We start from the raw sequence: 26,071 nt of genomic DNA, 5'->3' as shown, positions 1-26,071 counted from the left end.
TCCCCTCAAGCTTTAAAGAGTGACTTAATATAAAAATGTCTTCCTTGAAACCCAGTAAACTAAAGAGCTGACCTAAAACTGGTATTTCTTTAAACAGTATACACACTATTTAAGTGTATGAAATGTTTACCTCTCCATGACTTTGAATGCAAAGTGATAGGCTTTTTCTTAAAACCCCACTGGGAGGCTTAACTTTTTTTTTTTTCATACTGTCATTTCAAATTTTGTACAATACTGAAACAAAATGTTATACAAGCAGATACAAAATATCTTCAGGATAAACCAGTGGTTCTCACAGGTAGACAATTCACCCTAGTCCCTAATCCCTGGGGATATTTGCTGATATCCAGAGACACTTGTGGGTGTCACAAATCAGGGGAACTACCGCCCTCTAGTAGGATAGGAACCAGGAGTGCTTCTAAACATTCTATAATGCACTGAGCAGCTCCAGAACAAAAACTCAATTGACCCAGAAAGTCGCAAGTGTCAAGGTTGAGAAAGTCTGGGTTACAGTTAGAAAATGCCTGGAAATATTCTTCTCAGCCACCACTCCAAAGATCAGGCCGTGGTTTGGCCTGGCTGGCACAATTCACGTTTCGTTAAGGACGAAAATCCCCTGTGGACACAAAGATGAATGCTCTTGATGTATACAATACAGGTAAACCAGTGCATTCTATCATCAGAAGTCATGCTCGTACCCTGATTTTTCACTTTCTTGCTTTCAATCTTTTGTGATATACCTGTGTTTGATTGATAGGCTTACTAGACTAAGCTATTAGTTACAGTTTGCGGCAATATGGGACTCTCTAAAGCATTGTGATGATTTAGGGGCCCAGTAAAATAGAATCCTGGGATGTATGGGAAAGTGGGACAGGTAGAGGGGAGTGTCTGCTTGGGGGTTCAAAAGCTGAGTCAGCTGGGAGGGTGCAGTTAAAGAGTAAGAGAGAGAAGCCGGGGCCCCATGCCCCACTACAGGGTCCGCAGGAAAGACAAGGGACCAGCTAGGCTGGAAGTCAGGCCTGCTTCCCTAATCTTATTCTAAGGAACTTTGAATTGACTCCTCCAATGAGCTATGTAACTGACACTAAAGTGCTCCAGGGGGACCCTTCTGCAAACTTCCCTCTAGAAGTAGTATATGGGTGGGGTGGACAGGAAAAAGAAAATGCATTCGTTTAGGTCTGGAGATCATAACTACTTTTGAGGGTTGCAAGAAAAGACAAAGACACTTCGCTACACATGCGACTTCTAATTAGACAGGCATCTCATAAAGCAGCATTAGTGAAGCAGTAGCTTTTCTACAGAAACATATCCCTTCATGCTTTGTCAGTGGCCCTCAGCCATGGGTGCACCTTAGAAGGAAATGAGTACCTTTAAAAACATAATCCTAACATCCAGACGTCATCCAAGACACGTCAAATCAGAATCTCCAGAGATGGTGGATGATGGAAAATGAGAATGGTACCTTAAGAACAGCACACTAATTAGCGCCTCTAATCTGGGGCAAGGTATACTCTGAAAGTAGGGGGGGTACATAGGGGAAATCACACTTTAAGGATCATGCTGTTAAAGATTATCATCTTGGGGACATGTTAAAAAAATACTAGAACAAAAGCAATTCTTTTTAATGCAGAAGGGAGTTCTGAGGATTAACAAATCAGAAGGGATCAAAGAATGAAAGAAAGATTAATTCTGAGGCTATCACCTGAAATACATGCAACAGGTTGAAACAGAACGCTCATAAAATGTTGCTAGTGAATTTTAGACAGTAACCTTCATTGCATAGCAAAAACATCCTGCTTTTAACATGAAAATGGCCCCTGACTTTATTATCTTCTAAAAAATGAAGTAATAAGAGAGCCAGGGTGAGATTTCTGATGTTAGAACTAAAGAAGAATAAAGTTTGTTTATGTGTTTCATCTATCACTGGGCTGGTTTGCTAAAGTTCCAACCAAAGGCTACACTGAATGCTGGAAAGGAAGAGATCTTCAGCGAGATGAGAGGATTTGTAGGGGAACACTTCTGGCACAAACGTTTCTGCAGTTAGACACGTGCACCCCAATGTTCATCACAGCACTGTTTATAATAGCCAGGACATGGAAGCAACCTAGATGTCCATCGACAGACGAATGGATAAGGAAGCTGTGGTATATATACACCATGGAATATTACTCAGCCATTAAAAAGAATATATTTGAATCAGTTCTAATGAGGTGGATGAAACTGGAGCCTATTATACAGAGTGAAGTAAGTCAGAACGTAAAACACAAATACAGTATAATAACACATATATATGGAATTTAGAAAGATGGTAATGATGACCCTATATGCGAGATAGCAAAAGAGACACAGATGTACAGAGCAGACTTTTGGAGTCTGTGGGAGAAGGCGAGGGTGGGATGATCTGAGAGAACAGCATCGAAACATGTATATTATCAAGTGTGAAACAGATCGCCAGTCCAGGTTGGATGCATGAGACAAGTGCTCGGGGCTGGTGCACTGGGAAGACCCTGAGGGATGGGATGGGATGGAGGTGGGAGGGGGGCTCAGGATGGGGAACACATGTAAATCCATGGCTGATTCATGTCAATGTATGGCAAAAACCACTACAATATTGTAATTAGCGTCCAATTAAATTATTTTAAAAAGTGCTGCTCTTAAGAAAAAGGCTGAACAGTTTTCATGAAAGTCAATGGGTTTCTTTGCCAAGAAATCCAAGGATCCATTTGAGTTTGGTCAGTAGTTTTTGCCGTAAGATCTATTTCTACCTTAGAAAGAATGGAATCCACTCACAACATTTATATCAGACTAGATTGTTGACTTAGGTTCTCTTGCATAAATTCTCACTTTGCCTTACTTTTAGAAATTCTGGCCTATGAAGCTTCAACTTCCATGAAAGCTTGTCCTAGGGACTGGAAGAAACAGCACCACCATACCATCTTTATATCGCAAGGCTTTGTGTGCTTTGCACAGAAATATTTTAAAAACTCTCCATGAAACATGACCACAAGCTTTCTGCAACAACAGTTTGATGAGTGCTGGTAACAAGTTAAAAAGTAATAACCAAATAGAACAGCACACTCCTCAATAAAAATAATAACCGAGAGAGGTAACAAATGACAAAGCTCTGTTTTTCTTTGAATGGTAGTGCGTCAGTAGGTACAGTTCTAAGTTTTCTACACCCAATTCACATAATATTCTCTTGGCTGTGTATACGCAGTCTAAGTTTTTAGGTATTGATTTAAAATATTAAGTTGGTATATATAAAAGCTACATGTCTTTTAACCTGGGGGAAAACAGATGATTGACCCAATCAAGTTTTCACCACTTAATGAAAAAGGATGTGTTGAACATTATGTGAAAACAGCACTGAGCAAAATTGAGCAAAATCACCCATAATTCCACTTGAAGACTATTTTTCTTCCCCAACAAACTCACCGAGGAATGTTTTCTTGAACGCAAACTAAACTGAACCAAAAATAATCCTTCTACGGCCAAGTGTGGTATTAAGAACAGCAAAATTCAATACACTTATAGCACACGTTACCCCAGGGGAAAAGTTATATATAATATGCAACTGTAAGTCCTGGCTGAATAAGTAACTATAAAATGAACAATTACTTCTTGTGGGTTAGTGGGTTGGCATGGCCACTTTAGTCAGTTAAACACACTTCAGAAGTTGTTTATTTGCAAATTTGAATCCATTTACAATACTTGCTGGGTTTTTTCAAGGCCAGGCTACACCGGCATCGCCATAGGCCAGGACCTAGCGCCCTGTCTAACCACTTATGATCAATACCCATTACTATTTGCTGAATCAAGACAGTGAAATGCCATGAGTCCATTTTCATTACAGTTATGCATGTCGTAATTTTCCTTCATTCCCCCAAACCTCACCGATTTACACATTATTTTTGTACTACCACAAAACTCATGCAAGCAGAACTTTCCTGTATGTAAAAGGAAAATGTACACACTGTTAGGGCTATATTATGAACTCTGGAGTCTTTACCCATTTTTTTAATATGGGCTATATAGAAATCCGCTTGTAATAAAAACTGACAACTGTGACAAAAATAAGGATATAATATTAAAAATAAATCAAATGATATACAGTACTGTCATTGTTCTGATACAGAATTTTTACACAGCAATAGTGGTACGTACAAATGACAGGGTGTCAGGCAATCCATTACAACAGACCTTTGGGTTACAGGTAAAGTTTAAATGACAAATTAATACTGATTTTAAAATGGTAACTAGTGTTATGCCAGATTAAAATCAATACCTCCTCTTCAAGTGACATTTTCTGGAACATCTCTAACTAGGAGACTTTTGTTTTTAAAAAAATCTTTATAAAAGGAAAAAGAAATAAATGTAGTATCGTACTGGAAAATGTTTTTTTAAAAAAATTCCAAATCTATAAATCTGGACTAAATTAATTTGACTTCCCATTCTCTCTGACCTTACACTGGTCACCCGCAGACCTGAAACCCACTTACGTAAGCAGGTTCAGTCAAAGTTCAGAAGCAGCCCTGTCTCTACTCCCTATAAGAGAAGTTTAGGGTTTCCACTGTTTAAGTATCAGGCAAGAAAGCTTGATTCTCATCAGTGATTCTGCCAGCAAGCTCAAGGATATGGATCCTCACTTTAAAATGCTAGAGGGTCAGGGAGGGAAATGCCAAACAATAAAATGAGAGTCTTAAAATTCATTGGGGAATGAAGGAAAGCGACCCAAGTGTGCGTGTGTGCTTGTGTGTGATGGGACAGGGCTGGAGGCAGGGTATGTTTAGGGGAAAAAAATTTCTGTAACAAAATAACAAATTTGTATTCTCTGCACTTCTGTGAAAATGGATGAGTTATTGACATTAAAAAAAAAAAAGCCAAATGAAAACACAAACAGGGAAATGAAAACTGTTCCATAGTGTCCTGCGCTTTATGTTTCTATTCAAAATGTAAATCCCCTTTCAATCAAAAAAAAAAAAGTACAACATCATTTAAAAATCAAAGAGGGAAATGTGACTTAGAGAACTGAGGAAGCAATAGCATTTCTTTCTGGCATATTATTTATTTGACACAATCACAGGTGAACAGGCTTTACAGATATCGTGTGGCCGTTCACATTCAAAGCTTCTCCTCTAAAGTGATTACTTCCGGGCTGAACAAGTATATCGTTTAGACGAATTCCGTGAACAGGCTAAGTCGGGCAGGCATGGACATGTGTAATGCTTTCTTTCCCCCATATATGGAACCTAAAATAAAAAAAGAAAACTGAGTTAGAGCAGGAAATGTTAAAAAAAAAAAAAAACTATTCTTAAGGAATTTATTTGATTAATAAGTTACTGTTTATTAAATATTAACTGTTCCTCAAACAATAGCATCTATGTTCATGTATTATCCTTTCGTATCCTTACAACCACTCTGTGAAAATGGCTAATAACTTTAATCACACCCATCTTATAGATGAGAGACAGAGGCACAGAGAGGTTAGGAACTTGCCTGAGGTCACATATCCAGAACTTGAAGTTTGGCTGGCAAATGGACCTGAAGGACCAAGCTTTTAATCAGCTAGCTACACTGTCTTTTACTTTTTCTCATTTAGTTCTTTTTTAGAGTGTCCTGCTACTGAAGCTCCTTGAAGAGAACATAACTTTATGGGCACAACCACATGCATACAATGAGCAAATAAAAATTCACTGATGACGAGAAATGTATAAATTCATACATTTGTGCAAAGATGTGAGGGAGTTCCCTGGCAGTCTAGTGGTTAGGATTTGGTGCTTTCACTGCTGTGGCCTGGGTTCAGTCCCTGGTCAGGGAACTGAGATCCTGCAAGCCAACAAAACCAGGGAAGGAGGCAGCCCAATTTGTAGAAAGGCAACAGAGCAAACCCCAGGCAGGGAGAGCCAGCAGTGAAAGGTCGCTCTCACCCCAAGCACAGTTCAGTTGCTGTTTCTAAGAAACTGCTTGTGCCTTGGGTGAAGCTAGGTTGAGGAGGGTCAGCTAGCAACTGGTGTGGCTGTTCTCTGTGCCCGGGGCAAGTGAAGGACTCAAAAAACATGTATGCTTTCTGGAGGCAAAGAGCAAAACCCACTTTTCTTCCCATAGGAATGGTGCCCTCTCAAGAATCTGCCTGCTTTGCAAGGCATAGGGAAAGTTTAACTCTAGGCCTGCAAGTGGTTGATATTAATGAAATGAGATGGCAAATTACCAGATTGAGGGTAATGTTAGAGAGGAGAGCTATTGCAATCTCATGCCTTCAGGGGATTCTTCCACAGTTCACACATGGCACAGAAATGCATCCTTCCTGCTTCCCAGCTCAAATGCTTCCTTTGGTATCATTCTAGCGCATTTTCTATTCTATTCCACCAAAACAGGCTACCCCACATCAGTGATCTATCCTTACAAAGAAAATCTTGAGATGCATCTTCCAGATGCCTTCTAAATCATTTCTTTCTGCATCAAACAAAAGGCTGAACAAAAGGCTGTCTGCAGACAGTGGCAGATGCAGAGAGTGGCAGAACCATTCTAACCTTATTTCCAGGTTGAATTGATTGGATGGACCCAATTCTATGGGTGTTCAGCAATGGTCAAGGCTAATTATTCTGGGCATCATCTTTGGATGCTACCATGCTCATGTTCTCCTTACCTTTTCTTCTCTTCCTCTTTCTTCTTTCCTACCTTCCATTTCCAAAATGGCTCTGGAAGGGCCAGGGAGATGGTTGAGATCAATAAATTCAAAGGGAAGAGTAGGCGCGTGGGGATGGCACGTGGGGAACAGGCAGGACCATCCCAGTCCCTTTGTCCTTTTGTGAGAGCACTACTTCCAAGGCTCTAAGGGCAGTGTCTACACGGGGGCACGTGGCCACGGGTCCCATGCAGACACAGACTAGAATGGTTCTGTCACTGTGTGTGTCGAAGGGTCCATGGAAGGCTGGCTCATTCATTGCCCCTGAGAATATATCAGAGGAGGTGGGGGCAGCAGGAATGGCTTGGACAATTACAAGTGGATGGCATGCGACATAATAACTCATGACTTTGACCTAGAGATTTTGAGAGATTCCTTTCACTGAGCCCCAAACTACTGCATGAGCCAGTGGTTCTCCATTTGGGGTGAGGCTGCCCCAGGAGATGGCTGGCGACGTCCAGAGCCATTTTTCTGTGTCACAGTGAAGGGAGGGGACATCTAGCAGATAGAGGCCAAGGATGTTGCCAAACATCCTACAACTCAAGGGACCTTCCCCATGGCAAAGAATCATCTGTTCTCAAATGTCAACAGTGCCAAGGTTGAGAGAAACAAACACAGGCAGCAAGGAACGGGAGCCTGGAAAAAGGGAGTGCTACCTGTAACAGGCATGTCACTGCTCCACATGGAGAACACCCACCAGGTGTCTTCTATTCATTCATTCAACAGACACTGCCAGCGTGTCACCAGCATATCAGGCCCTGTTTTAGGTACTGAGGATACAGTGATGAGTCAAACAAGAAAGGTCTCTGCCCAACACGGAGTGTCACATCAATGACAGATACGCAGTAAGACAGTTTCAGCTACTAAGAAATCAAGGCTTCAGACTGATGCTCTGTGTACCTCGACACTGCGGTCACTCCTGGGCCTGCCATGTGGGTTCTCAGCAGCTAAAGCAGCAGGAAAGAGAAAATAACTCTCACTAGCAGCCTGCCACAGGCCAGGCCACAGAAAGGCATGATGTCTGAATGTCATGTTAAAGCTGGATGCCAGATTTCTGTCTCCCTGTGACACAGGCTAAGTGGCTTCCTCATGAGGGGAAGAGACACACCTGACCGAGGTCATCAAGCCACAAAAGGAACATGTCACAGTCAAACCCATCTCCATCTTCTTCCAAATACTACCAGGCCCAGACTCCAGGCCCTGGGAAGAAGAGGGAATCTTTTAGTTCTGAGTGCATAACACTCAGCCTAGTACAAAGGACACACTCAAAAATATATGTGTCAAATGCTTGTCTTCTACCCCAATCCCACCATAGGCTGTGACCTCCCTGAGGGGTAAAGAGGTGACCTTCTCAGGTCCTGGGGCTCCACCTTCATCCTGAATCCCCCTGCCTGGCACCAAACTCAGAAACCAAAGGCTCTTGCTTATGTAGGGTCCCTCCAGGGTCTAGGAGGGGCCCTGGCAATGTGTTCTCAAGGTCATGTGCTTTTGCGAAACCTTCAAAAAGGCCTATTATTCTTTTTCTTACCCAGGGCATCATGACTGTGTAAACATCAACCTAGATTTGTTGCAACTCAATTTAACACAACGATTAGACTGGCAGGTTCCTTTATCCCTGGGTGCCCTTTCCTTATATTTATCCTTTTTCAAGATCCAGCCTGTGTTTTTCCCTCCCTCACCCGAGCTTTTCTACACTGGGCCAGCCTGTAGCAGTTTTCTCCTCCATCTACGTGCTCTCCATCACACAGACTACCATTTCTGACATGGTGAACACCCCGTAGATATCTGCCAATTTCTTGACTGTCCCATTCACTGCTATTTCTACACATGTATGGCAAGCCTAGTAGCTGCTTGACAGTCACACATGCACAAGAAAGTGTTCACAGAATATGCATCTTTAGATGAACAAATATAGCCAAGGAGCTAATCATGTACCAATGCGAGGGTTTACTTTAGAATCAACTATCCACTCAAGTCAATGTTTCTAATACTATAGATTTCCAATCAGCAAATTCTCGGAGTTACCAAGGCAGAACCTTCAGCACTCTTGAGAAGGCATGATGCCCAATACATTTGTAGCATTTTTAAAGAGAAAACAGAGCTGATATGAAACCAAAATATTATTTGCTATCTCTCAAAACAGAGTCGATTGTGTTAAAGAAGGAAACACAATGGGATACTTGAAGAAAAGCTGAGTCACGTGACATAAAAAACACTGGCCCAATAATGTTTTTCCTTAATAAAACTGGTTTTGTTACCACCTTATCAATAGAAGTATATAGTTCAAAAAAATTCAAATGGTATAAAAGTACATAAAATACAACTGACAAATCCCATATTCCCACAGTTTCTGGTTTTAATAGCTATGAGGAGTACCACTGTATGCTTTCTTCTAATATTTTTTTTTCTTTTGGGAATAGGCATATATTCTCATGGCTTCTCAGGTGGCACTACTGGTAAAGAATCTGCCTGCCAATGCAGGAGATGTAAGAGATGTGGGTTCAATCCCTATTCTTGCCTGGGGAATCCCATGAACAAGGAAGCTGGCGGACTACAGTCATAAGGTCGCAAAGAGTCGGCCACAACTGAAGCACCTTAGCACAGCACATATATTCTCTGAACCCTAAAAAGACAATTACTGATCTCTCGCCTTCCCGTGAGCATCACGTTAACCTGGGGCCTGTGCTGACGGAAGTGGGCCTGACACAGACCTGGGCCTTCCCACTGCACGGTGTCCCCAGAAAAAATAAAGAAAAACAGGGAATGGTGGGCCAGCCTCCTCGGTTGTATGGAACTCGACTTGAGTTGGGGAACCTTGAGTCTCTGGGACTAGAGGGGCATAAAAGATATGTAAGAAATAAGAGTGGTAGTTTCTGTGGGTCAAAGGGGCCCCCCGACACACACACGCATCCTGGCAATCGTGTGTGGCAGCCACCAGCACCTGCGTGGATGACGGCAAAAGAAGCTGTGTGCTTGGGGAGCTGATAAGTTCCCTAGAGGGTGAAGATGCTGGATCTCCTATGCTGTGTCTTGGAAGGCTAAGTAAATGAAGTATTAGACAGTGGTGCTCACCTGGGGTGATTCCAGCCCCCTGCAATGCCCAGGGGGACATCTAGAGACCATTCTGGGATGGGGTGCTATGGGATCTAGCCGGTAGAGAGTAGGGATACCAGTAAACATCCAACAATGCCCAGGGCCACCCCACAACAAAGAGTCATCCAGTCTAAAATGTCAAAAGAGCCCAGGCTCAGAAGTCCTGTTGTTAATTGGAAATTATTTTCTTCAGAAAAGGAAAATGTGTTAGTCAAGTTTTAAAGTGCAACTCAAAAACAAAAATAAAAAACCAAAGCAAGTGCTAAAAAATGTTAACATAAAAAATGGAGCAAAATTTAAAAATAAGGTTAATTTTTTGAAGGAAATATAGTTGATTAAATTTAATATTTTAATAAAATAATAAGCAACAAAAGTACTCATCACATAATTTTTAAACTTCTAAAGCCCATGAGTAAACAGTATAGGACGGACATGACTAACCTTTGTAAGCTCTGTTAATAAAAGTGCGGGTACTAATAGAAACTAGTGTTTCTTAAACAGCAAAGTGTTCCCAGTAGATATGTGATTTAATAATGCATTCTTACTTATTCAAAATGACTTGTTAAAAAAATCAATACATGTTATAACTACCATCTGCCTAAAAATGTGTTTAGAAAGCATGCATCCTATCCCTTTCAAGTAGACATATTTTATTTTATTTTTGAATGATCAAATGTGAAGTTAAAAATTTTACAATTATAAAATTATAGCCTAGGAGTGTCTAAACTGTCTAATTAATTGATACATCAGAAACAAAATAGCAAAATGAATTCAATAGTTTCTACCTATAGGTCTTAATTTCATTCATCAAATACTGTTCACTCTATCAAAATAATATCAGTGGCTAATGTCCAAGCGAAACCAGAATAGAAAGTTTAAAATTAGAGCAGGTATAGTCCTCACCTATTCACAGTCTTGTGTTTTTAATACACCAATCCCTGTGACCACAATCAGAGTTAATCTATTTTTTTTTTAGAAGGCAAAAAGAAAATGGAGGGGGGAACATAATGAACACATCACACTTAAAAGAACTCTTATACAGCGTCCATCTATATTTTTACCATCTACTAATGAACTGTAAAACTTTAGAGTGGAGTCTCACCAGGACATATTTATTTAAAAAAATTTTTTTTAGTTGTTTTGAATAGAATATAGCTGAAAGACACTCTGGAAGAACTAGGTTTTCACCAGGATAAGTTAATTTCACTCAGAACAAGTAATAACTCTGGGACAAGAACTATGTTATTGAAATCACCTATGAAAATGTATTTTCAAGGCAGTAAAATAACCAATATGAACAGCTGTAATATTGAGGTCTAAAAACATGGTTCAAGTGGACATCTGAATGGGGGTAAATTCAGATCTGACATTAAAATCTTACTTTTTCAGTACTTTCAGTTCTTTTATCACTTAACTTTACTATGAAAACCATAATCTGTTATGATTGACTTTATCAAAAGTGTGATTAAAATCACAGCACAGAGATGCTCCTGGGTTTATGGCAGGAGAACGATTTTGTTTTCTTTCAAAACTGACTTTGCATTAAATCTGAACTAGAAACTATAGGAACCAGGAAAACAGAATCTGGTTCTCTTGTCAAAATATCTCAATATTTGGAAACCTCATTGGAACTACAGGATGAGACAAATTTCAACCCTGGACTATTATGTGTCAACTCAGGGAGCATCTTCCCTACACAAACCCATCTGGGTTAACTGCCCTGAAAAAGAGTTCAAATTAAACATAACCACAGCTTTCACTGAAGTAGATGCCAATGGAGTGATGGACAGAGCGAAATCCAGAGCCTATTCTCTGACCTATCGCCTTGGGACCTCAGTCACATACTGAGTCCCTGTGAAGCTGAATGTTGTGCAGAGGATGGGAGAAAACCAAACCTTACTTCGCAGACTTGTTGTATTAAATGAGAATCACAACATTTAGTGTCATATCGAGGATCTGGTACACCATGGCATACAAGTGGCAACTAGTACTGCTATTTGTACAAAAATAGTTGCCCAGAATGTGTCATTCTTGACTTGTTTTAGCAAACCAGCTGGGGTATCCGAGGTTATACTAACAATGTACAAAGACAATTAATTCTGAAAGAACAGTGAATTAAGAGTCAACTCTTAAGCGACAGCGACTCCCACGGACAAAAGATGACTCGCGTTGGATAAGGCTGATGAAAAAAACTGAGACCAATGCCAAAGGCAGCTGGGCAGGCTTCACCTCCCCACCCCCTCCCCCACCTAGGGGAATGGGGTTAGCGGCTTGGCACAGAGCCAGACAACTAACGGTTTTGAAACCTTTCCTGTCTCAAAATGGCCAGGAATAAAAGGTGCATATCATGCTTACAAATGACAGCCCCGACTCAAGCGGTCAAACCACGGTGAGGAATGGTACCAATGCAACAGGAAGTGTTTCTCAAGGAAACCACGGGAGAGCCCAAGGTCATCATGAGATGGCTCTAAACAACTAGGGTCCCCACTGCAGCACATTGAGCGAACTCCAGCCTATTTATTTCCATATTTCATTCAGATAGAGTCAAAACCTTAGCTGTTATCTGTAACTGTGGAGTATAGGAAAGATATTTGGCTCCATTTCAATTTTAAACCCTAAGCCACACGTGGCAAAAAGAAGAAGGCAGAATGCAGAATTCAGTTTGCTTTGAGAACATTTAACCTGTTTTTAGAGGATATGACGGCTAGAGAGAGAACACTGCAGAGGACTGAACTTACCTCCAACAAGCCACCAGGCCTGGGACGTGTCCTCCAGCACACACATACCACACCGCACCCACCCCTGCACCCTGGACCCCATGTAACTGCTGGTAAGTGAGGATGTACTGACGGCCCAAGAAGAGCAAGGCACCTGCAGCCTGGCACCCCTGGGGGATTTGGCTGGAACCATACTGGGTTTCAAATGTTTTGTATCTGAAGGACACGGATTCTCCAGGCTCCACAGACTTCTCCGCTCCCTCCTACCTGCCACCCACCCACTTGCAGAAGTCCCACACAGCTCCCTGGCCCCTGCAGACAGGAGGGTCTGCAACGCCTGAGGACACAACCTCTGTAGTCCTGTCCCACCCTCCCGTCACTCTTGCCACTTCCTGTCAATAACTTTCTAAAAATGGTGTTTAGGTCATTGTGATATTGAGCTGTTAGATAGTAGAATAAATTGGGAAGGTTAACATCATGAATCTCCAGGGTTGTGAACATTGCATCCTGTGGAGAGAGTCAAAATGTAGGACTTTCAAATTAAAATACAAGAGTGATTGCATCATGGATCATTTTCCACAAAACCCAAAGCACAAACTTATGTGCTTCTGCCTTTTCAGTAGGTCTGACATTAAAACGTTTTAAAAGGGCTTTCATATTCTGATTTCACCAAAGAAGTATACACAGTATTTTATATATACACATATATATGTATATAATATAAATGGTAATATATATACATAAATGGTCTTTTAGGATATAAAATATATTCATACATCGAAAAGTAATATATATTTATATCCTAAAACTGTTAAGCAAAATTCAGTGTTTCAAATTATTTTCATGAAATGTTTCTAATGCCATGAGAACAAAGATAAGTAAATGATCAATTAAATAAGGATGGTAAGAATACAGTTCTCTCAGATGGAAATGGAGAGGAGAATGGAAGAGGTGTTCTACTTCATCTTCTCTGATTTCCAATTTCTAGCACGTTTCATGTCATAGAGGCCTTGCTTGGAGTTGAGTAACTGAAAGGTAAGAGAACCAACAAGAACACATATATACTAACTTTATGACTCATCGGATGGCAACTGTCTCCCACTTTGCCCATCGGTGTGCAGATCCGTATGCTCTTAACCCAGATACTAACAGCACAGCACATGCCTCCACCACACTGGGGGTCATTTTTGCAGGCCTGAAATGTAATAAACAAACAGATAAATGAAGATAATCAGAACGACTCAGGCTAAAATTAGCAGTTAAAAAAAAAAGCCCTTTTAATATCCCACAGCTATGATTTTAATAATCTGACATGATAAAAAAAAACTGTAATCATTTATTTGAACATATTTACAATAAAATCTGATCAGAGGAGATTTTCCCACTTGGTGGAAAAAAAGAAAAAGCCTAAATAATGGCCCATACATTATGAAAATTTTAAACCCCAACACTTTTCAAAAAACAAAATTAGCTCTCTTTTTCTAGTGCTTTATGGATGAAACAGCTTTGAACTTGAAGGCGTTTATATTGGTCTTTTACCATACATGGCCATTAGGAACTACATAAATCAAATCACAAGATTCTATAACTATTAATTGTAGAATAAAGTGGGCCCAACTGTAAAAGGAGATTTAAATAGTCTCTAAAACTATCATGAAATGCTCCAGATCCACAAAGATACCAATGTAAATTTAAAAGTATAACTCATTTTCTCTTTCAAATATTTGCATTTTGGTTCATGAGATTTGACGTTGCTCACACCTCTGACTTGATTTTCACCATTCCTTTTGAAAGAAAGAAATTTCATAGGCTGAGAATGGGCAGACCAATACTTTTGCCTAATGTTACTCTTTTTTTTTTTTTTTTTGGGTGAGTAACCTGCAAAAAGGAAATTATTGCCTTAGGGTATACATATGTGTATAATATAAGATTAATGAAACTATTCTATGAGATCTATCAGATTCAGAAATGCAAGTGACAGATGCAATTATCAACAGTGATTACTCAAGACACTTGTTCCTAATATAAAAATTGTAAATACATATAATCAAAGAATCAACTATGGAGGAATTTCCTCACTTGACTAAACAGAAGTAAATAATAAAGTGTAAGCTTATTTGCATGAAAATAGATCCAAAGAACTATTGTTCTTTCCTAGAACCATCCATAAGTAGGATGCTTTGTTTGAATGGTTTTCGGTAATCTCTTTTGATAGTGTTAAGGTGAGAACATCCTATACTATATATGTAAGAAGCTAAAAAATCTATAATTTAGACAAATTTAAGCGCAGATTTAATGGAAACAACTAAGACACTTCTTCAGAGTTCTTAGTTTTGGGGACAGCTATAACTTCTCAAAACAAATATATGGGGATACTCTTATTCATTATTTTTTCATTAAAGTAATCAGCTATATTATTTTAGAGTTATTTATTTCCCCCATTAGAATTTTTTCTTGGGCTAATTAAAACAAGTATTGGATTAAAAACTACAATTTTCATCTTGGGGTGTTTGGACATTTATAGGAAAATATACAAACAGTTCCATTTTTCCAGTTTTTGTCTGAACAGCAGAAATCACACATACGTAGCCATTACATTCCATAAATGAGATGTTCACTATATGATCTTTTTCATTACAGTTTTAACAAATCTATGAGGACATATAAATCAATTCAAAAACAACTGTGTTACTACCTCCCCAAAAGTAAATATTTAAGGTGGAGGTTTTAGGCAATATTTCATTTCAACAGATGCTCAAGACCAGGAATTCTAAAGCCCCACTAGCTCTTTTAATAAGACAATCAAAATCCAGCCAAAATCTCTTAAATTTCAATCAATGACTTGGATTTTAAACATCCTAGAGATGACATATCTAGATAAGTTACTAGGTTTTTCATTTGACTCCAGATGGTTTCTGTCATGGAAACATAACTGTATTTCTTTGTTGCCATGCTGTTTTAGAGAAATTTTTAAAGATCCCTTTATTTTCTAGCACTGATTTGCAACAAGAAACAGAACACATATAATCGTATAAGCCCAGTTTAAACTTTAACAGATAAACATTCAATGTGATAAAATTTCACTTTGTAAAAATAAGGTTCAGTCTTTGGAAATACTTATAAAGACTTGCATAGGTTTATATATTTTTAATTAGACAGCTGTTTCTTAATGCCCTTCATCTTTAACCCACTGCAAATCTATTCAAATGGTGTTGTCTTGTGAATGGAACAAAAAGATACTTATATCACAAAGGAATTTGAGGCTCAGAGGATTAGGAGAAATTTAAAGAGCCAGCAGGGGAAGACAGGAAAAACCAATCAGATTTCAATTCTCTTGTATTAGAAAGACCTGTAAAAACTTTTTTTCAACCACAAGGACTAACAAAGCTATTCAAATACATCTATATCTGTAAAAATCTCTACAAACTATACTAATAAATATCACAATACTTATTAATTAAGTATCTCTTGGCCATAACCCAAATATCTATTGGTTGTAACCAAATACTGTTATAATACAAGGACTTTCAATGTGCTATAAGCACATGGAGACAATAGTGCTTAATTTTCTCAAGACAATGACATTTCCCTTAAATTTAAATGATATTTCATTATCTGTGTACTATCATCTCAAACATATAAGTTTTTTCTTTAAACCCTATTATGTGCACTTAGATATTTGAAATAATCTAATGGAGGTGTAAAATACTTTCAGACTTAGAAGAGTTGAACAATCAGGAAATGGTAGCGATTCTGCATTGTTGGCATAAAGTAGACATTTTCATTTTGTGCTGTAACGTTATCCTTCCAATGCACACAAAGAAAACTGTTGGTGGACCTAGGAGAGAACTAAACTAGTTCCTACTTCCACAAATGATGACATCTCTCTAAACTGAAACATCTACTTGGTCACCTACTCCATAATTAAGCCAAAGCACTGTAGGTGCTTTATCAGGAGCAGGAAACAGAAAACTTTTATAAGGAGAATCTCAGGATGTTGGGGGAAAAAATGAAAAACGCTGGAACTCGGAAGAAAGGACCCACGTTGCTTTTTAAAAGTGCACTCATGACCTTGGACCAAGTTATATCAAAGGGTTTTTGCAGAGGATGCTTTGGGGAGCAAACTCCTCAACCGCAGAATTAAGACTCCCAGGATCTGGGGGTCTTGCCCCTTTGCATTTTAAGGCACCTAAATTTTAAGGACAGAGGCTGGAAAAGCCGGGAAAAAGTGCTCGAGAAAACTGCCAAAAGAAACTTCTTCTAACTTAAGAGAAAAAAAGACCAAACACGAGGCCAGAGGGGCAGGCAAGCAGGAGAAGGTGGTGGGGAGCGACTGTAGTCACATCTTCTTCCAGGGAGCGCCTGATGTCCTGGCCGTCCGTTGCTTAGGGATCAGGGCACTTTTCCAGCCGCTCCAAGGGGCGAGTGGGGCAGGTGACCCGGTCCGGGATAACCCTCCCGCGCCCCCACCTCCGGTCGCGGTACTCACCCCGTCTCCCGCTCGGTTCCCGCCCCCACGACCGCGCGGCATGAGGAGGGCGCGCACCCCGGGTGGACAGGTGCGCCCCGGCCGCTTACCCCAGTGATGATCGCGGCGTCGCCGGCGGGAGGCGTGAGCAGCAGCGGCAGCAGCAGCAGCAGAAGCAGCAGGCGGGCGCAGCGCGGGCTTCTCATGGCACCCTCGGGCCTGGGCGGCTGTTGGGGGACCGTTGGGGACGCGCGGGCTGGAGCACCGAACGCGGAGTGCCGGACTGGCCACTCGCGCGATCCTGCCGGCGGTTATAAAGGCGAGCCCCGACGTGACTCACGCAGCCGCCCGGCCGGCCGCACGCGCGGGGGACACGGCGCGGGCACACCCCCGCCCCCACCCGCCTGTCCCGGCTCCACGTGTCGCCGTGGTGCCGGGCGCCCCCACTCCGGGCGCTACGCAGGCAGCGCCCCCCGCGCGGCGCCCGGCTCGCGGCCAGCCCCTTGCCCCGCGCCGCCACTGCCTTCCGCACGCGCCCGCACGTCTTTTGTGGTCGGAGACACCCCCTCTGCTGTCCTGGTTTCCCCAGCTCCACGTACTCAGCGCTGCAAACTTGCAGCTCATTTGCTCTCCAGATGTTTAGGGAGTGCCTACAAAGGTGCTGCATTGGAGAAGGCAATGGCAACCCATTCCAGTGTTCTTGCCTGGAGAATCCCAGGGACGGGGGAGCCTGGTGGGCTGCCGTCTATGGGGTCGCACAGAGTCGGACACGACTGAAGTGACTTAGCAGCAGCAGCACACAGCTGCTGGGCGCTGTGGACACACCGGGGAGCAAGGACGGGAGGTGCCAAAAGCAGCTCAATGGATTAATTTCTGTACGCCACCTACTGCCACTCGGTTTGTCCTTAGGGTCCAGGAACTGAAAAGACAGGCAGCAAACAACCTGGAACCGTAGGAAACATGGGGGTTAGGGAGGGCAAAATTACCCCTCATCCCACATCCCTGACGACACTGAGGGACTTGTCCTTCCAGCTGTGGGAGTCCAATTTATTTCTTTCATTTCAAGGACTGTCCTCCCTTTCTCCTCACATCTGTTCCCTACCCTCTGCTCTCTGATTTTCCTCGCATTCATTTCTTCCCTTCAACGTCGCGCCAGCTTCAGGCAGAGCAGTTCGGGATGATGCCAAAGCGAAATGAGATCGCCAAGCTCCGGATGCCAGCCTGAGGCACCTTACGCTCCAGGTAGGCAGCTCTCTTACTTTCCAGTCCAAGATAATCATCTTTCGGTCTTTATAAGACACGATAGGACGTTACTGGGATTCGTTCATTTGTGTAAACATGACTTGAGTGCCTACTGGTTTCTAGGACCCCAATGAGAGGACCAGTGAGAGCTTCCCCTTCCACTGTGACCTCGAGTCTAGCTTCAAGAATCTCAGCGGGTTTATCCTCAAGGAAATTCTTTCGAGAATACCTAGGTGTGACCATGCCAAACTTGTTTCCACCAAAGTTCTGGGAAGCTCTACTTTATTCCTTGAAGCCTCAGCTTTCCCTGGCCCTGTTGAAAAGCAGATGTGTCTTCCAGTTTCTATAATAAATGCAGTGGGGAGAGCCAGGACAAAGTTACTTTCAGACTGTGGGGCTCCCCCCATGCCAAAGCATTCAGACTAAATGTGGAAAAAAAAAAATTTAAAACAGCAATTATCCGAATGTTAAACAGCTGAGTATTTGGAAAACTAAATCTTTGACTGATTTTTAAAAACTCTTTTCATGAGTGTTTTTATGTTTGAGAAATGTCTTTAAAGAGAAAACAAAAAAGCATCAAACTTTTTTTTAACATTAAAAAATTTTAAAAATTGGATTCACGGTAAAGTCAGTGGAAACAGTAGCAAGTGACAGATTGATGGAAAGTTTCATTTTCCAATCTCCATGCCAATGGTAGCATGGGAATGCTGCCAGGTAAATGTAAAAACCAGTCAACATGGATTTCAACATTCCTACAACTTTTTTTAATGGTCTAATTTATATTTGTTACTGCTGAATGCCAGCTTGGGTATTCCTTGCTTCTCCAGGCATAAAAAACAGTCTATGTCTCTATAGTAAAGTCAGTTTTCAAAAGCAGAAGGCTTCACACACTGCTGTTTGGAAAACAATCCTCATAAAGATGTTTTGAAACAAAGTTGGAAACACTTAAAATTAGGGTTGGTTTGGTTTCATGTTGATTCTTTTGATCCTGCTGTTTCTTCTAATTGTTTTAATGCTTAGAGGAGAAATGAAGGCCTCTGATATGACAGATCTTTGCATCCATGGCCAAGTTAAAAAATTGAAGTCTGAAAGTTGGTTGCATCTTATAAAAGGAAAGATGGAAAGCTGAGTTTAACTAGTTCATAAAAATGAGCTAGGGAAGCCATTGTTGAAATAGAAATTGAAGAGTAGTTTGACTATTCTATTCTCTTTCTAATTGTTAATTTTGCCACATGATCAATGCAACCTTGGGATATAGGAAAAAAAGCAAACTTTGTGTAGTTCAGAATCTAGATTCCTGTTGTCTAGCAGACCATCAAAGGAACAGGTGAATTGAAGGAGCAACACAGAAAAGTCCATAGACCTCACAATTGTAAATTAGACTGAGCTGGATTGGAATTCGCAGTGACCCGTGGGCAAGCTGCTTAAAAACCTCACTAAACCTCTGTCTTCTCACTTGTAAAATGGATAAAAATACCAGTCTCATGGTAAACAACCTCCATGGTGTTTAAAGAGTATAATACCTAAAACATGCTTAGCACAGTCTTTAGAACATACCATGAGCCCTGTTAAGCATAGCCTCCTAGTAAGTGTTATCCTTTGGTATTCTCTGACAACTTCAGCCAACACAGTTTTTTCCTCTCTTGCCCACCAGATTAGATTAAATCCTAAATCCAACAACTGGTGTCCTTATAAGAGAAAGAAGAGGGATACCTGGACACAAAGCGACACAAGGAGAAGGCCAAGTAAAGTTGGAGGCAGAGACTGGAGTAATGCATGTACAAGTCAAGAAATACCAGGGATTACCAACAGCCACCAGGAAGAGTCAACAAAGATTGTCCCCTAGAGCCTTCAGAAGAAGCATAGTCTTATTGACTTCTTGATTTTGGACTTTCAGCCTCCAAAACTGTGAGAGAGTAAGTTTCTATTCCAGGCGAGGGAGGCTGGAGGGGTTCACAATGCGTGTACACTCAGTCGTGTCCAACTGTTTGTGACGCCATGGACTGTAGCCCACCAGGCTCCTCTGTCCGTAGAATTTTCCCAGGCAAGAATCCTGGAGTAGAGTACCATTTCCTACTGTAGGAGATCTTCCCAACCCAGGGATCGAACCTGCTCTTCCTGCATTGGCAGGCAGATTCTTTACCACTGAGCCACCTGAGGGATGCACACCAGCTCTCAAATGCCTCTATCTGGAAAAAAAAAAAAGCCTCTGTCTGAAATTGGCATATATCATTTCTGCTCATGTTTTACTGGCAAAAAAAAAAAAAAAGACTTTGTCTGTCTTCAAGGGACAGACAATGAATGTGAGTCTGTAATACCCTCTGTTTTCTGAGGACCAGAAACTGGTGAGCAGTGCCATATTTTACAGGAAAGGGACCATCTGTGGTTTGTTCTCTTTAATGAGCATGTAACAGGGGAAAACCTTTGCATTCTATTACAAGCTAACCACTAAAGGGATGTCATCTATAAGTTTAGACTATACATAAAGGGCTTCCCTGGTGGCTCAGATGGTAAAGAGTCTGCCCGCAATGCAGGAAACCTAGGTTCGATCCCTGGGTTGGGTAGATCCCCTGGAGAAGGAAATGGCAACCCACTCCAGTATTCTTACCTGGAGAATCCCATGGACTGAGGAGCCTGATGGGCTACAGTTCATGGGGTCACAAAGAATCAAATATGATTCAGGGACTGATACATACACATACTACATGATGGTCCATCTCTGGGAACCCTGCTTCGCAGGTAATGAGTATCAGTTGAAATACCTTTCTTTAGCTCACAGGAAACATCCTGACCAGGCCCACCCATTGATGACTGCAGGGAGAAATTGACTTATCTCCTCTGGAGGCTGATGGGAATCAGGAAATGTTTGAACTTACTTCCTCCCCTTTTAGGATAAAAGAAGCCTAAATTCTAACTCAAGCAAGAGGGTTCTTTGTGACAAAGTCCACCATCTTTTCTGTTTGCTGACTTTCCAAATAAAGTCACTATTCCTTATCCCAACAACTGGTCTCTCAATCTACTGGCCTGTTGTGCACCATACAGTATGAGCTTGAGCTTGGTAATAAACATAATGAACTTTAAATGATATCAATAATTATTATAAGTGATAATGTATTATTTCCTTTGTGTTTTTTCAAGTTCAATATCCCTAAGCTATGCTGCTGCTGCTGCTAAGTCGCTTCAGTCGTGTCCGACTCTGTGCGACCCCATAGACGGCTGCCCACCAGGTTCTGACATCCCTGGGATTCTCCAGGCAAGAACACTAGAGTGGGTTGCCATTTCCTTCTCCAGTGCATGAAAGTGAAAAGTGAAAGTGAAGTCGCTCAGTCGTGTCTGACTCTTCGCGACCCCATGGACTGCAGCCTACCAGGCTCCTCCGCCCATGGGATTTTCCAGGTGAGAGTACTGGAGTGGGGTGCCATTGCCTTCTCCGCCCTATGCTATAATATCCCTAAGACACTCTGGAAAAAATTAACATATAAATTGATATATTCTTTTAGGTGGATGGAAAACTGTAATTCATTCATTCAACAGACTACTAAGTACTTAGTAAATGTAAATATTGTACAAGGCACTGGAGGTACAGTGGTGAGCAAAACATGTGAATCCAGCCCCCTGGGAATGTACAGTCTAGTGGGAAGAAGATATGAATCAAATAATTATACAGTTATATAATTACAGGAAGTAGATGGCAGTGCATTGGGAGAGAGCACATGGGGAGACCTGGAGGTTTTCTTAAAGTAATGGTGTCAAAGCTGAGACCCGAAGCTTGAACAGGATTTAACTGAGATAAATGAAGGCGGCAGGAGGTTTGGGGCAGGAGAACGGCTGGGCATTCCAGGCAGAAGAATTGCTTGTGCTGGAGACCGGAAAGAGTATCCACATTCAGGGAGCTAAAGAGAAGCCCGTGTGGCCCAAAGAATAAGCCTAATGGGAAATCTAGTATAAACGTGAAGTCAGAGAGGGAGTAGGGACCCAATGCAGAGCCTTATGTAGGGAACACTGAGGATCTTACTCTCCATATAAGGAAGGGAAGGGAATAAGGCCAGGGAAGAGGAAAACATAAGGGTGACCAGGCATGACAAGTAGCTTTTGAAAAGAAGGCACTTGTCCAGTACCAACCAATCTCCTTGTGGTCCCCACCCTGAACCTCTTTTATTGATGGCACCTCTGTCCTTCCGAGGATGACCTTGGCGCATACTTGAGCTTCTCCTTCTCCCACACACCATGTCCAGTCCATCTGGAATCTGACCACTTTGCCCTCTGTCATGGCCACCCTTCTCATTTGCAGCCATCATCATCTCCAGCCTGGATGACTAGCATTGCCTTCTGACTAGCCTCCTGGTCTCACTCTTGCCCTCTTCATCCCATCATCCCCCCAGCTGCCTCAACTCTTCTTTTAAGTCAGACTTTTTGCTCAAAACCCTGCAGTGGTTTCTGGTCCCCTTCACCGAAAGTGTAGGTCTTTGCTTCATCACTGCAACGATACGATGACTGAGTGTCTTCCTGCCAGCTCTGCTCCAGCCGCACTGGCCTCCTGGAGGTTCCAAGAACACTAGGTAGGTTCCCACACTGGGAACTTTGTTTGAAACTTCTCTTTGTCAGGACTGCCCTTCCTCGCGGTAGACAGGAACACAACTGACTGAGTCCTTCAAGTGTTTGCTTGATCCTTACCACAAAGAGGCTTCTTCCAACCACCCTGATAAGTGCACAACTGCCCTGGCACAGTAAAGCAGAGACCTCACTTTGCCGATAAAGGTCTATCTATTCAGAGCTATGGTTTTTCCAGGAGTCATGTATGGATGTGAGAGTTGAACCATAAAGAAAGCTGAGTGCTGAAGAATTGATGCTTTTGAACTGTGGTGCTGAAGAAGACTCTCGAGAGTCCCTTGGACTATGAGGAGATCCAACCAGTCAATCCTAAAGGAAATCAGTCCTGAATATTCATTGGAAAGACTGATGCTGAAGCTCCAATACTTTGGCCACCTGATGTGAAGAACTGACTCATTGGAAAAGACCCTGATGCTGGGAAAGATGGAAGACAGGAGGAGAAGGGGACGACAGAGGATGAGAATGTTGGATGGCATCACTGACTTGATGGACCTGTGTTTGAGCAAGCTCCAGGAGTTGGTGATGGACAGGGAAGCCTGGCGTGCTGCAGTCCATGGGGTCACAAAGAATCGGATATGACTGAGTGACTAAATGGAACTGAACTGCCCCAGCACTCCAGACGCCCCTCACTCTACTCCTGGTCTACACATAGACCAGAATAGAAGCTCCACAAAATGAGATTTTTTAAAAAAAACATCTTTTGTTCACCAGTTTAAGTCCAGTGTCTGGAAGTGTGGCTGCTATGTAGAAGGCACTCAGTAAACTTTTGGTGAACAAATTACAGAAAATATGGAGAAGAGATTGGATAGATGAATGAATGGATGGATGGATGGGTAGATGGATGGAAGGATAGACAAATGGGTGGATGAGCATGGACCTGATGGGAGGGTACTGTAGTGGTCTAGGGGACTTCTGCTACTGTTGTTGACAGGAAAGAGGGAGAGAAATGAACTGATTCATTCAAGCAGTGAAACAGGCTCTTTAATTGAGATAAAGAGCAGAAAAGGAAAGGCCAAGATTCATCACAAGGATTCATTATGTATAACTGATTAACACTGGGTATGCTGGAGTGCAGGAATCACCTGGATGTGGGGAACGGCAGTCAGACTGACCTGGGATGCAGAGAAGAGGCTGGACTAGAGATAAAATTCTGGCCATATATATTCCCTTTAAATTATTTTTTATTTGTCCATTTCTATATAATATAGACACTAAGGTAAAAATTTAGATCAGGGATTGGCAAACTGTGGTCTACTACTTGTTTTTATAAATTTTATTAGAATACAGCTACACAACACACTCATATGTTGCCTATGATTGCTTTTTAGAGAGAGATTGTATGGCCCACAAAGCTAAAAACATTTATTATCTGGCCCTTTATAGATTTTGCTGATTCCTGCTTTAGGGAATAAGGAGGAATGTGGAGTTTCTCTATTTCTCCTCAGGGCAAATTTATTTTTCTTTTTTCTTTCATTTTAGGGCAAATTTATTACCACCAAATTTTCTTGAGCTTGTTATGGGCTGTACTTTTGATGCTCTCTCTAGTTTCTCAGTTTAATTCTCTGCTTCCTGAGTTTGGGAATTTGCCCCAGGTGCTAGCTTCCTGATAGACCATTACCATGTTCACCTTGTCAGATGTATTTTCATTTCAATTGCCCATTACATAGTAGGTGCTCAATAAATATTTTTCAGTAGAATTTGAGGCACAGGGCAATAAATGTATGCTTAATCTGCCATCTTGAACTGGGAGTTTAAAACCTTTTCTCATATATATGAAGAGCACTTTCCTGACCCTTGTATATGAAGTTCTAGTTTTAAAAGTGATTCCAGCTTGCTTGATGACTTACTTTTTTGTGTATCATATTCTTAAGACTTCTAAGTATTACAGAATAATTGGTGAGCCTGGTAACTTGATAACTAGGTCCCCTTTGTCTTTGTGTAAATTATTTTCATTGAGACAGATTCAAAAAAGTAAAATAGATGATATTTTGCTTGTTTTTTCATCCTTTATCCTTTGTCACTGTACTATTACACAGTGGCTTTTCTTGTTAATAAACCCATAATATCAGTCTGAAATATCTTTTTTAAACAATAACTGTGCTTCAAATGTGACATATGAAAATGGAATTGCTTTTATAATTCTAAGTAAGACATCTATTTTAATCTATTTCAATGCTGATGATTTCTCTTTATTTTTAAAAATAAATCACCATGCCTCAACTTGAAAGCCAATTGTCTATGGAGGCACTAAAATTATTTGTTCTATTCAAGTGATAATGTACAATAAAGTTTACCTATTTTAAAACAGTTGAAATATTAATCTAGGAGAAAGAGTTTTCCCAAAACAATTAGTACAAAATACATTTGAAATAATATGAGGGGTCAGGATGAACATTGGGTTCTCAAAGATTTAAGTTTTATTCATTATAATGTTGAAAGTCTTTAATATTCATTTTTAGCATTGAAGAAGGGCCTTAAGGCTAAAGCTTATATATCATGTATTTCATTAAAAGGGAGGGATTGTTATGCAAATTTGTAGCATATCTGGTACTTTCCAGAGAGAAAGAGCAAGTCTCATATAGTAAAGAGTTTTTTTTAAGACAGAAAACAGGGCTAGGTAATTACTTCCTTATTATTCTAGATCAACCTTTATCCGCTATCCTGTGCTAAATTTTATTTAGAAATTTCTTTTTTTCCTGTAAATTTGAATATTTATTTTTCTATTGAGGGAAATGATGTGAAATAATAAGGCATCCAGGTAGAGGAATTTTAGGCACAAACCAGTTAACAATCTACATTCCTAAATGTAAAGCTAGCTTATGCTTTGCATATGGTTGGAGCTCAATAAATCTCAACACATCTATCATAGCCCCAGTTACCCTATGGGGCAGCTTTTACAATCCCTATTTTACAGATAAGGAAAGTGAGATTCAGAGAGATTAACCGTGTTACACAGAATTACAATCACCTCTAAGTAGTAGAGCTGAGTTTCAACCCAAGTTGGTTTTATGCCCAAAACTTCAATGTTATTCTTCCCTATTACATGCTTTAATTAAATATTGGCCTAAGTAATTTAGGTACTAACAACCAGAAGAATTAGTCACTATGCTGTGAATTTTTCTCAAACTCATCTTAAAACCTCCTCTCTCTCTGAATTGGGAGATCAAGACTTAAAAAATAAAGTGGCAGAAAACAGGAACAATTCTGGACTTTCTGTTTGAGGGTTCCCTAAAGAGCAGATTCAGATTTTTTTTT

General features: G+C 41.1%; 1 protein-coding gene and 1 long non-coding RNA gene across 2 annotated transcripts in view; both read right to left on the bottom strand.

The window, feature by feature from the left end:
- Positions 1-3,674: 3,674 nt before the first annotated feature.
- On the bottom strand, positions 3,675-17,276 carry PROK2 (prokineticin 2). The gene is given in 4 exon segments (XM_061128070.1): positions 3,675-5,249; positions 6,627-6,698; positions 13,565-13,690; positions 17,074-17,276. Coding segments are annotated over 4 exon segments (399 nt in total). The 5' UTR covers positions 17,170-17,276; the 3' UTR covers positions 3,675-5,144.
- Positions 17,277-17,673: 397 nt separating this feature from the next.
- LOC133045757 (uncharacterized) overlaps positions 17,674-26,071 on the bottom strand; it is a 315,619-nt gene continuing 307,221 nt past the window's right edge. Inside the window, exon 5 of the long non-coding RNA XR_009690332.1 lies at positions 17,674-17,906. This is a non-coding gene — a long non-coding RNA (uncharacterized LOC133045757). The remainder of the gene's footprint in view (positions 17,907-26,071) is intronic.

Source organism: Dama dama, chromosome 24, assembly GCF_033118175.1.
Source record: "Dama dama isolate Ldn47 chromosome 24, ASM3311817v1, whole genome shotgun sequence".
NCBI lineage: Eukaryota > Metazoa > Chordata > Mammalia > Artiodactyla > Cervidae > Dama > Dama dama.
This window is presented reverse-complemented; position numbering and strand designations above follow the sequence as displayed.